The 11,718-nt window shown below is 37.2% G+C and overlaps 1 protein-coding gene across 3 annotated transcripts in view; it reads right to left on the bottom strand.

Moving 5' to 3' along the window:
* Nucleotides 1-201: 201 nt before the first annotated feature.
* Nucleotides 202-11,718, bottom strand: part of PPM1A (protein phosphatase, Mg2+/Mn2+ dependent 1A) — a 33,678-nt gene continuing 22,161 nt past the window's right edge. Inside the window, exons 4-6 of one of the 3 annotated variants that reach the window (XM_082218928.1) lie at nt 8,468-8,576; nt 6,428-6,485; nt 202-3,052 (exon numbers count right to left, since the gene is read on the bottom strand). In XM_082218928.1, the coding sequence (XP_082075054.1) occupies nt 3,005-3,052; nt 6,428-6,485; nt 8,468-8,576 (215 nt within the window). In that variant the 3' untranslated portion in view covers nt 202-3,004. Of the gene's footprint in view, nt 3,053-6,427; nt 6,486-8,467; nt 8,577-10,390; nt 10,867-11,718 lie in introns of those variants that run through there. The other 2 variants (XM_082218929.1, XM_082218930.1) reach the window with 2 other exon arrangements.

Below are 11,718 nucleotides of genomic sequence, written 5' to 3'. Positions count from 1 at the left end.
ACCAACTCTAGCACATACTGAATTCAACAATGTGGACTACTGTAAGTGTAGCTTGGTATTATTAATGTTCAGAACTCATTGGTAGATCTAAACTGTAATGGTCAGAAATTTAACGCTGTCCAAAGTTAAGAAAAATATACAGAGCAGTATGGACGTGAAGCAAAAAGCAAAGGAACAAAATATTAACACCTTACAGGTAAATTTGGGACCATCATATTACTTTATTTTGTCAGCAGAGGCATTCACTCCTCCCCTCCAAGTTAGGGAAATAAATAGCACACAATTCTTCAAAATTTTCCTGCGTTGCCCCTGAGGTGTTCTAAAATTTTTTTAGCATTTTTTAAAAGTTGCAAAAACGAAAAGTGCCTTTTTTTGCAGACGAATGAACAAGAGTGAGCAAGCGCCTTTGCTAGAATATGTGGTGCATTGATTATATGGATTTAATCTCATTTTGGTATACATAGAATAGCAGTGTATTTAGCAGGCATAATTAACACAGTGCTTTGACCCCTTCAAAGTGCCAAATGTAAGGGAGGGGGGTTCTACAACTGCTGTGCCTCTTTTTTACCCTGCCTCCCCCCCCTTCAACCCCTTTCTTAGCACTAGTAGAAACAGCAGAAGAATTGTGTTTTTGTAGGTTTAAAGGGTGCACCTGCAGTATGTTTTAAACATACGCTATGTCATTATGACATTTAAATTATGGTTTTAACATATGGCTTTCCACTTGTGATTTATAAAAGATTTTAAACTTTTAAGTTTCCACAGCATAGCCTGAAGTTCTGCAAAAAAAATTATTATTATTATTTTTAAAAAAGAACTGCACTTTAGTTTGCGCAGAAAAAGGAGCAGTTATCTTACCAATCCTGGAACCACTTTAACATTCTTTACTAGCTGACCTTGTAGTATTTTAAATACAGGTCTCTGAAGTAGGTTCTCGTGATCCTATACGTTTGACATCTTTATAGTCTGAACTCAACAAAACTGTACATTTTAACCATTTATTTGTATGTAGGGGGAAGGATTGGTTCTTTAACCCAAAATCGCTATAAATTTATAAATACAAATAGTGCTTATGTTTTTCTTCATGCTTTAACAGGGTACAAACTGATTACAATGATGTCAAGGTTAAGCACCTCACACAAACAAGAGGAATAAAATAAAAGTGTTTGCTGGTATAATGCTATCCTTAGTTGAGACATTATTAAGTTACTTTTTCACTGTTCAACACTGTTCAACACTCCCTAACTCTGCAACAGTTTTAAGGCTATATATACACACAAATGTATATTTCCAAGTTAGGGGGGGAAAGACAGATATAGAAAAACGCATTGTACATTGCTTCCTATAAAAAGGTATATTTTACACCTTTTTAAAAAAAATTCTAGCTACATTGCTACAACCTATTTATATATTTTGTTGATTTTCCTTTGGAGGGGGAATCTGTTGACTGAAAGATTAAAGAAAGCTACATATTGATCATACAATATTCTCAACATAAAAAGGGACAAAATACAAGGTGCACGAAACAGTAGTTCTGCAAACACGGCTGATTTGAAAAGTTACCTTTGAATGTTCAATAGGAGAAAAGTCAAATTAGTTTTATTACTTTTATGATTTTTTAAGAATTAAAATTTAATCTCAACAGTTAAATATTCTGAACATGCTGTATTTCAAATCTCACATACTGTTAAAACACTAGTTTTTGTTCTACGTCAATGGGGCCATATAAAACATACCATAAAAAGTAAGATTGTCAGACTCTGACAAATGAGTTTTCATTAACAAGAGGCAAGTATAACTTCACATGATTCTCTCAAAGCAAAAATCTTGAAAGAAACTCATGGGGGGGGGAATTTTCATTTCTGAAACCATATTACGCCTGCTAACTGGGGGGAAATATCCACCTATGCCTTGGGCAACAGTCAAGAGTTTTTCCCATTTCATAAATGGGCAATTAGTTAATAAAAAATATTTATCCACATGACATCTCATTTACAAGCATTTCAAAAGACAAGGGAGAAAGTAGTTACACATATATTGTTAAATTTTGTTGTTTGTTAAATCAATCTTTATTGATATAATGGAATTCAAAGTATTTTACTTGGAACAGCAGCCAAGCCAGCCAATCAGGATGATAAGAATGCTGCAGGCTTATACTAAATAAAGACATAGCCGCTTACATAACTGAAAATTAACTGAAGGTAAAGATTTTTTTAAAGGTGCAAATAATCAAGGCATTTTAACCCCCATGATCGATATTTCACTGCCATGTTGCAAGGTTGGCAAACCCGTCCCCTTTGTTCACTGAACTTCCCATATATTTCAATAGGATTTTTAGATCCCGCAGGAATTATTTTATTTTTTTAAATCGAACAACTAAAAGTTCGATGGAGAATGAACTGTTTTATCAGTTATTTTCCATACTAGAATCGCAATGATCTGCCTTTATATAAAATAGCCTTTACACAATTTCTATGTACCTCCTGAGTGCTTAGCTGGCGAGGTTACTGCTCCCAGCAATCCAGAACCACAAATGTGAATGGAAAAGGGCTAGATTACTGTTGTTCAAAGCAACAAACCAAGCATTTAATCTAACCTTAATCGATGTAAAGCAGTTCATCATTAAATAAGCATTTTGTACAACCACAATTGCACTTTACAAAACAAAAAATCATACAACATAAAATTGCTTAGAGTCCAATTTACAACATATTGGTTTCAATATCACTTTTACAGAAGTCTGTTTTGCAATAGAAAACGAAAAGGGGAAAAAAAGATCATCAGTTCCTGGGCCAGGTGTTGGGACTGCTGCTTCCAGGTGTCATCACTTTCGCCAACACATCTTTTCCCCTTCAAGTAAGGTGGAAGATGGATGTTAGGAAGGGTCACTGTGGGTAGGGGTGCAATTTCCATCAGGATGGATGTAAACTCCACAGCTTAGATGGCAGTTTTACCACATGTCATCGGTTGATGCAGAGTCCTTAAAGAAAAGAGAAGGAACCCTTTAAAGTCTGGAGCGCCCAAAATTACAGCAGTTTCTGGATAATCCAGACTGAAAAGGGTAGATACAGCGATAATTTTAGGATTCAGGTGTTATTTACGTTCTGAAGAGCTTTACTCTGGGAACAGTAATTTATGAGCATTTAACAAGGTAAGATACCTAGTACACAAAAGCTATTTAGGTCAGCCCTCCCTTGTAAATTGTTTAACATAAAAGCAGACTATTTTCAGGTGTCAAGAGTTAAATTTTCGGCTTCTGCTTTAAACTAAAAGTTATTCACACATGTTCTCCTACAGTTTTTCAGTTTTCCTACCCCATAAGGCAAGCTAGAAAGCAGGTTTCAGTGAAATGAACAGAACATCCTTTGAATTTAAAATCTTGGTACTCTACTCACATAATTAGAAGTATCTTTTTAGATGCTATTAATCTAAAACAGATATTGTCCTACTGTCATTCACCTCTTTTCCTTAGTCATGTTTAAATGCTGAACAAGGCATTTCTGTGCCACATGCCAGTTCTGTGGAGATGAAGAATGGCTTGACTCACCAGATGCAAGACATCACCTGGGTGCTAGAGTAAGCAGCAGCGTCAGGTATTCAGCATCTGATGTAACTCAGCACTTCATAATCACAGTACTGACATGCAGTACTACTGCACTCTTTATTTCTCCAGATAAAGATGGATTTTTCTACTCTGGCATTTGAAAGCAAAGCGTTAAGAGATTTAAGTTTCCTAGAAATGTTGAAAGTAGCTAGGGGAAATGCAAATTTAAAAAACAGAGGCAAGGAATGCTTATTTTCATATAACTTTTAGTATGTTTTACATATAACGATGCAAATTAAATTGCAGAGTTTGATATGTTTGCTGAACCCAAAGGCAGTTCAGCTACATCTGGAGGACCAAAGATTCACCACTCCTGCATACTGCACCCCAATGCAGTCAGCAACTAAGGAAGGGTGGCTATAAGAATAGCCTGGGGCACCCAGCCGTCACTTTCTAAAGAACTAAAGAACATGACTTTCTAAAGAACTAAAGAACATGACTTTCTAAAGAACTAAAGAACATGGCTTTGAACATGCCACTTTCTAAAGAACAAGACTTAGGCTCTTAAATCAGGTGGCATTTTTGTGTTGGTAAAATACGGCATTATTAGTATTTTACATGCATCTACATTTGTCAAGATGTCCTGGCTGAATAATTGTAAGCAATCATTTTGAATGTTGCTGACCTAGAAAAAGGTTATGGTATCATTCCAATTATTAACAGGATTTTCTTTACGTTTCTGAATCTTGAGGTTGCTCACTTTTGATGCTTCTGTATACAGTATACTGATGTTCAAGAGAAGCCAACTGGGAAACTGGAGATTATCTTGCACAGCAGTCAAGTCATTTCAGTTTGGTTGGCATCCTCCATACCAGAAATGACAGAAATATATCTATTTCACCTTTTAAGATATTTAAAAGCCTTGTGTTGGAAGGTGGCAAATTAGAAAGGCTTCTACTATGCATAAAAAGCCCTCCAGTAGCAGACCATCCACCAAGAATCTTCTAGTGGTTTTAAGACGAGTTCTCCAAAATGGCATGTCACTCAAAAGCACAACGCATGACCAGCCCAGCAACCTAATTTCCTCCACTGACTCTATTTTGTCTACCCAGGTAATTTAGCTTGGTGCAAAATGCAGTGAGGTTGCGCTCACCCGTGCAGTCTGAATTCAAGTACTTAATCTAGGACCCTCGTACCTACGGGACCGCCTCTCCTGGTATGCCCCGTGAAAGACCTTAAAGTCCATAAATAGCAACACTCTAGAGGTCCCAGGCCCTAAGGAAGTCAGATTAGCCTCAACCAGGGCCAGGGCCTTCTCAACACTGGCTCCGGCCTGGTGGAACGCTCTGTCTCATGAGACCAGGGCCCTGCAGGATCTGATTTCTTTCCACAGGGCCTGTAAGACAGAGTTATTGCACCTGGCCTTTGGCTTGGAATCAGCCTGATCCCCTCCCCCTCTTTCCTTTTCCTTCTGTGATGGAACCCCTATTTGGGGACTTCCCTGGCTTTTTTCTGGCTCATGTAGGACCAAGTCTGGATAGTTAGCATTGGAGAAGATTTGACGTTTTCTCCCCCCAAACAGTTTTTGATCAGGGCTTCCACTGAAATGAGGCTGCATTTTAAGTTGTATTTTAATCCTGTTTTTAAGTTGTATTTGAATCAATTGTTTTTATACCTGCTGTTAGCCGCCCTGAGCCCGGTCTTGGCCAGGGAGGGTGGGGTATAAATAAAATTTATTACTATTGTTATCGTTATCGTTATCATTATCATCATCATCCTGGATTTGGTTTCTTTGCTGGCTGCCAGCCTCACACCATAAGCTTGTTTCTATTGCTCTGCCCTTTATTCTCCCTTTTCTGCTTTTTCTAGCCTCTGCAAAGTGCACCAAATACAGGGTGATAAGCTACCTTAGTTATACTCAAAGCAGTCTCACTGAAATCAGTGGATTTAAGTAACTGAACCCATCCATTTCAGTGGTTCTATTCCTTGTACAACTTAGCTGAGCATCACCACTGCCATGATACAAAGAAAACCCTTCTGTAGAATTATGTACAAAAGTTATGCACTGCATTAGAAATGTGCTCCTTTGATGTAAAATAAATGAGGACTTTGATGAGACCATGTGTGGCCACAAAAATGAGTCCAAAAAAAAAAGTAGTTCTGAGTATTAGAGACTTCTCAACCTGTCCCCACTACCAGGCAAAACAGGCACAAAAAGTCAACAGTGAAAGGTTAACGATTGTGTAGATGCCACCCATATGCATGAATGCAGAGCTAAAAACGCCTTCCTTTCAACTCCCCAAGAACCTTTCTACAAGTGGGAAGGGTATTGTGCATGTGAGGTGTGCTATGTGCCAAGGAAATAGCAAAAAAAGTGCAAGCACATGTTTGAGACAGAAGATGGGGTGCGTGTGAAAATGAAGCAGAAGAGTTGTGAAAATTAAGTGGTGAAACAAAAATGCCAAGATTTTCAGTGTATTAGTCACATAGCACTCCACACGGAATAATTCAATTATGAGATGGGGGGAAGCTAATGGCTTGTCCACCAATGCTGAAGCCACAGCAAGAACAAACTGGGTAGCCCAACTTGACACAACAGGCACCAATTCCACTTCTGACAGCCAAAATACATTGCCATTCACATGCAACAAAATGTTTCTTTCTGCAAGCGTTTTTACAGCTACAATTCAAATGGAAGGCAGCTGTGCATTGGGACTCCCAATATCAATGATAAACAGGTCTCACAAATCTGGATTTCTTTCTTTGCTTTAATGAACACAATACATTTTAAGCACTGAAAAAGCAATCTTTCAACTAAACTTGTGAAAATGGTCAGTAAGGACAGGCTGACGGGATGACAGGCTGGACAGCACTAATACTCACAGCATCATCATTTCTATAAGGATTCAGTCTGTTATAAACGGCTTCAATCACACTCCGTCTAAAGCAAGCAAGGGGAAAAAAAAAGGTTTTAAAGATCAGCATTTTCCAAAGGACAATTGTCATCTGAAAACAGATTCTCAAAATAGAAATACCTTTAAAAAAGGAAAAAAGGAAAGGAAACCCTTATTTATATATATAAAAAATGTGTGCCATCTTTCTGCAAACTGACATTCAAGGTAGTTTACCAGAATTGCGTAAGACCATCAACACTCATAACAGAAAACACATCATTATACAGAAATAGATAAAAGCAACAGCTCAACCATTTTAGTAGTAGCCAGTTGACTATCAGCAGACCAAACTAGGTAGGACAAGCACAGCGAAACAAAACAAACACTACAGCAAATTGAACCAAACTACTGGAACTACTTACCAAAATCCCAAATAAGGAAAGCAACATTTATTTTAAAAGAATTAATCAAGTACCAGAGAATGTGAGCAGAATGAGAGGGCCAAGGACCAAAGCATAGCACAACTAGTTATCTGCACTCAGTAGGGCTTGAATTCCCAGCAGCCCCAATACAATTATGAAAATCCCATGCTCAAGCAACTGGGCATGTCTTGAAAAAGGGTTTGAATCCCAGTAAAGATGTGGATGAAATTCCCAATAATACCCTTCAGTACAGGAAAAACTGGGGCTTCAGCAAGGGCTCATCCAGACAGAAAATTCCCACAGATGGTTTGGAACTTTACTGCCAAACTAAGATGAACAGAAAGAACGCCTAACAGAGATGCAAGATTTAACACTCTCAATTCATCTCTGGTTCAATTGTAGTCAAAATATCCTGTATCTCCATGCCCAATAGCCTAACATCTAAAATTGTCAGAATGAAGAACGATTTGACATTACAGCCTTGATTATGTTGTAATACTAGACCTTTTTATTTAATTACATTTTAATCCATTTTATCTACCAAAATATAAATTCAAGAAAACTAAGAAATTAAAGACTCCTTGATTTTCTTCCAAATATTAACAGGTTAGGTTCAAAGCTACCAAATTACAAAAAAAAACTAAAATTGTAACAGTTCAAAATGGAGCAGACAACAGCATTTAAACCCCATTTTGAGAAGCAGTGTCTAAGCCGCAGCCTTTTTCAACCTGTGGGTCCCCAGATGTTGTTGAATTACAATTCCCATCACCCCTAGCTAGCAAGGCCAGAGCTCAGGGATGATGGGAATTGTAGTCCAACAACATCTGGGGACCCACAGGTTGAGAACCACTGGGAGAGATAGCTGCTTATTGAAAGGCAAACTTCCTTAGGCAGGCCTTCCACGGCCTCAGTACCAGTACAAAAAAGACCCCCACTATTTGTGTCCACACACACATCTGACAGTGGATGGACAAAGGGCACAGTCTCATCAAATGATCTTATGGATGCAATGGCTTCATGTGAGAAGAAGCAATTCTTAAAGATACTCTGATCCCAAACTATTTAGTCATAAAGCAGTGTTTGAATTGACCCCGGAAGCAGATTGGCAACTGGTGCAGCCTGCATGGTATCAGAAGTTTTGATGCGTTACCATCCAAGAAAGGAAACTATGACCTTGGTGAAAATGCAATACCATAAAAACGAGCATTATACATATCAAATAAAAACTAATTTGTTTAAGCCAGTCAAAACATATAAATATAAATACCTAAACCATTAAAATCACACACTTAGAAAGATTTAAAAGTGGTAAATATTCAAGAACTTCAGTTAAAGGATGAGGCCACTCTTAAAAATAGCCTGACCTTTCTTCAGCTGTGGTATGGCACAGGTTTACTTTTAATTTTAGAATCCACCTCCCAGTCTGCCACAGGGTATCACGCATGCCTTCATTTCCATATTTAATATAATTCCAAATTTGAAAGAAAAGGTTAGGGCTAATAGTCTTAATGCCCCTTTAAAAATATTTTGGTGCCCCTCCCTTTTTAAGAGTGGCCTTATTGAAAGAATTTTAAATCAACAGCAGATTTACGCGGGTGTAAACTCACTTGCTTGCCAATTCACCCCCTGGTGGAAGGTTTGGGATGCTCTCTGTTTGTAAAGTACGCATGACGTGGACTAAGTCTGGCACTCCTTCGCCCTGCTTCTTTATGATCTCTGGGAATCAGAAGTACTTTCTTTGTAAATTCAGTCCAAATGCAATTGAAAAGATTTCAACATTTTACTTTATATAAGACAGACTAAGATTTCAAAACCTTTGTCATATTGAGTATTGTATTTACAGTGTCTCTTGTACCATAACAAAATAAGCAGGCTGGATAAAACAGTTCTGCATTGGCATCTTTGCCGTGTATTTCCTACAATAAAACTTTTGGAAGCATACAATATATTAATCTCATTAGATCATTATCTAAAAATATCAATGATACTCTTGTAGTACATTGTAAGGGAGCTTGCTCTAAAAGAGCACTGAGATCTTACGTGCTTATACTGCCTGAGAAGAAAACAAATTAGTTATAAATTGATTTCACAGAAAAATGCAACAACCATTTTTAGTAAATGAAAATAATACACTCCAACAGACCAATTAAAGAGTTTTATAAACTGAAATATGAAAACATGAGTGACATGATAGGAAACATACTACCTTGAATAAAAATAGAGTTGTGAAACAACAAAAGATGAACTGCATAGCCTCTGTAGGGAAACAATGCTCAAACTAATTTGCGCAATACTTAAACCCCATTGTATGAATTGTTGAAATAATAAAGACTCTGATTTCAGCTGCAGCATCATTTACTTTCAAGCAGTATTTGAACACAGAATATTTGAACACTTCAAACTTCTCAATCCATCTTCAAATCAATTAATAGATAATCTGCATTATTCAGAGAACCAAGATTTAAAAATCTCATTAATGTAACAAATCATAGGTCAGATTTTCAAAAGCGTTTTAGATCACCAACTTAGGTTGTTTGTTGATTTATAAAATATAACTATTAAAACTGACAATATTAGGATATGAATATTTGCCTTTGAACATGTCATTCTTCACTGAAAGTGGCTCTTCAAGGTCTCAAGCTCAGGTTTTTTTCTACTTTGCTTCCTGATAGCATTTAACTGATGACATTAGAGGGATCAAGCTTGGAAACTTTCACTTGCAAAGATTTCATTTTGCAATCCAATAAACACCCATGATTATAATGGATGCTTTATTAGGCATACAATAGCTTTAATTAAAGTAGCAGTTTGGTATACTGGCCAGCACACTTGAAATTTCATGAAAACACCTGTAAAATGAGCTTGATGAGAAGTGCAGTTTTCTCAAAACTGCATGTAATAGCAATGTAGCACCCAAAATAAAATAAGGAATGTTGTGCTACCAAATTTAACTTTTTCAGTCTATAACATCAGGCCACATGCAGACAATATGACACAAGAACACAGCTAGTGGAATAGGAGCACAAAAACAGATTTTCAGTAATCTTGCAGTCCCTGCAAGTTTTAGCTCAATTTGTAGGCTTAATATATAGTAGCCGATAGCAAATAGTCGGGGGGAAGTCTTGACAGCTGTCAAAGTACATAGATATCAAATTTAATTCCCTGTAAATGCTTCTCTCTTTTTTTCCTTTTAAAGAAAGATTAGTGAATAGTGGCCAGGATCTGAAGAGCTGCTTAGGCAAAAGCAAGGGACTTGTCACTAACCCACTGAAACCATCTATTCTCTTCTCCAAGGCCCACACGTCCATCACAAAAGCAGACTTCTTGGGGAGGGGGGACAAGTTCCCTTGATATCACATTGATAGCTGCACAGTTCTATGGATCCTGGACAGTATTTCAAAGCAAATACTTTACTTTTTGTTTTGGCTAAACGTTTTGAAGGTGAAGTACTAAGGCCAGAATCTGTATTTTACCATCAACTATTTATGACAAAGGCTTCTAATACTGAAACCGAATAAAGAGCAAAGATATCAGATTTATTTTGCCAAGTTCTTTTATTGTGAATTGTGAACATCTAGTATAGTCTACATCATTCTAATGCTATGTTATGTTTTGTACAAAAATAAAGGGATTAAAATTTATCTGAACTACACAGTTCAATAACCTAAAGCTACAGTACATTTAAAATACATCTCCACTAAAATACATTTATACTCAATAGAAATATATGTACAATCCACAAATTATTTATGGCACAAATGGAACCAATCCGTTGGCCTTCATCTTGCAATATCTTTTTGTGTCCATGCATATTGTAGCTTCTCATTAACTTAAAACACTTTCTCAAACTGCAGCACAAGAAGATTAATGAAAGACAGATGAATAGTGTTGACTTCAACTGCTCTTATCTAAAAGGAGGCTGTGGTTTTAGAAGTCTGAGAAACACTGTATTTCTATACTTGTGGGAACATGTTCTTGCACCCAAAGATCTACTTACTTCCGTCTTCTAAATGAGAGAAAATATCTATACTGAAACATGTGTTTTACTGAAGATATATAGTCTACACCGAGGTGATCACACTCAATTAATTCATTGAAACACAGACATTTAAACAGTTATAATAGTCGACATACACCTATTACAAAACGTATTTCAAAACAGTTTCCCCGCCCAATCCTTAAAGTGTTGCATCTGTGCAAGATCCACAAAAATTAACAATAGCCAGCACTGATGGAGCAGCTTAAGGATCTTAGTAATGAAAAGTTGAGGGTTTTTGTTTTGAAGAGCTGGGCTAGTCCCACAGGGTTGGATCCAGACCTGCTGTCCCATGAAATGAAGAGCTCCCTTTCATTTGCAGAAGTGAGTTGGGTCCAATGGGGTTTCCTACTCAACAAACTGGACACTCCAATGGGCAGACAGTGGGAAGAAATTTCCATCAATTACCCTTCCCCCCCCCATGCGGCCCCACACACTCTACTGTAGTTTTTTTTGTTTGTTTGTTTGTTTTTTGGCATACCAGAAATCCAATCGGGGCTGGGGGTGGGGCTGGAGATCACCTCTATCTTTTTCTGCCTGCAGGAGCATACAGTGTATGGAACTGAACTCTGTACAACTCCAGATCCAACTCATTGTCTGTAATCTTTGAAGTATTTTTTTTGGAATAAACTTTTCAAATATGTAGTTTATATTGCAAGTTGCAGGTGGGATTAGTATTATTTACTACCCAATTACAGCTGAAATTGTTTGACATTGATATAAAATAGATTAGAACAGACAGCAGAATTCATAACTGCCATATATTTTCTTTTCTAAACTAGTCACCAACATAGCTCCTTCGCAAAAAGAAACAAAATTGAA

This window comes from Podarcis vaucheri, assembly GCF_965113315.1.
Source record: "Podarcis vaucheri genome assembly, chromosome: 1".
NCBI lineage: Eukaryota > Metazoa > Chordata > Lepidosauria > Squamata > Lacertidae > Podarcis > Podarcis vaucheri.
The sequence above is the reverse complement of the archived record's forward strand: the minus strand, read 5'-3'. Positions and strand labels throughout refer to the sequence as shown.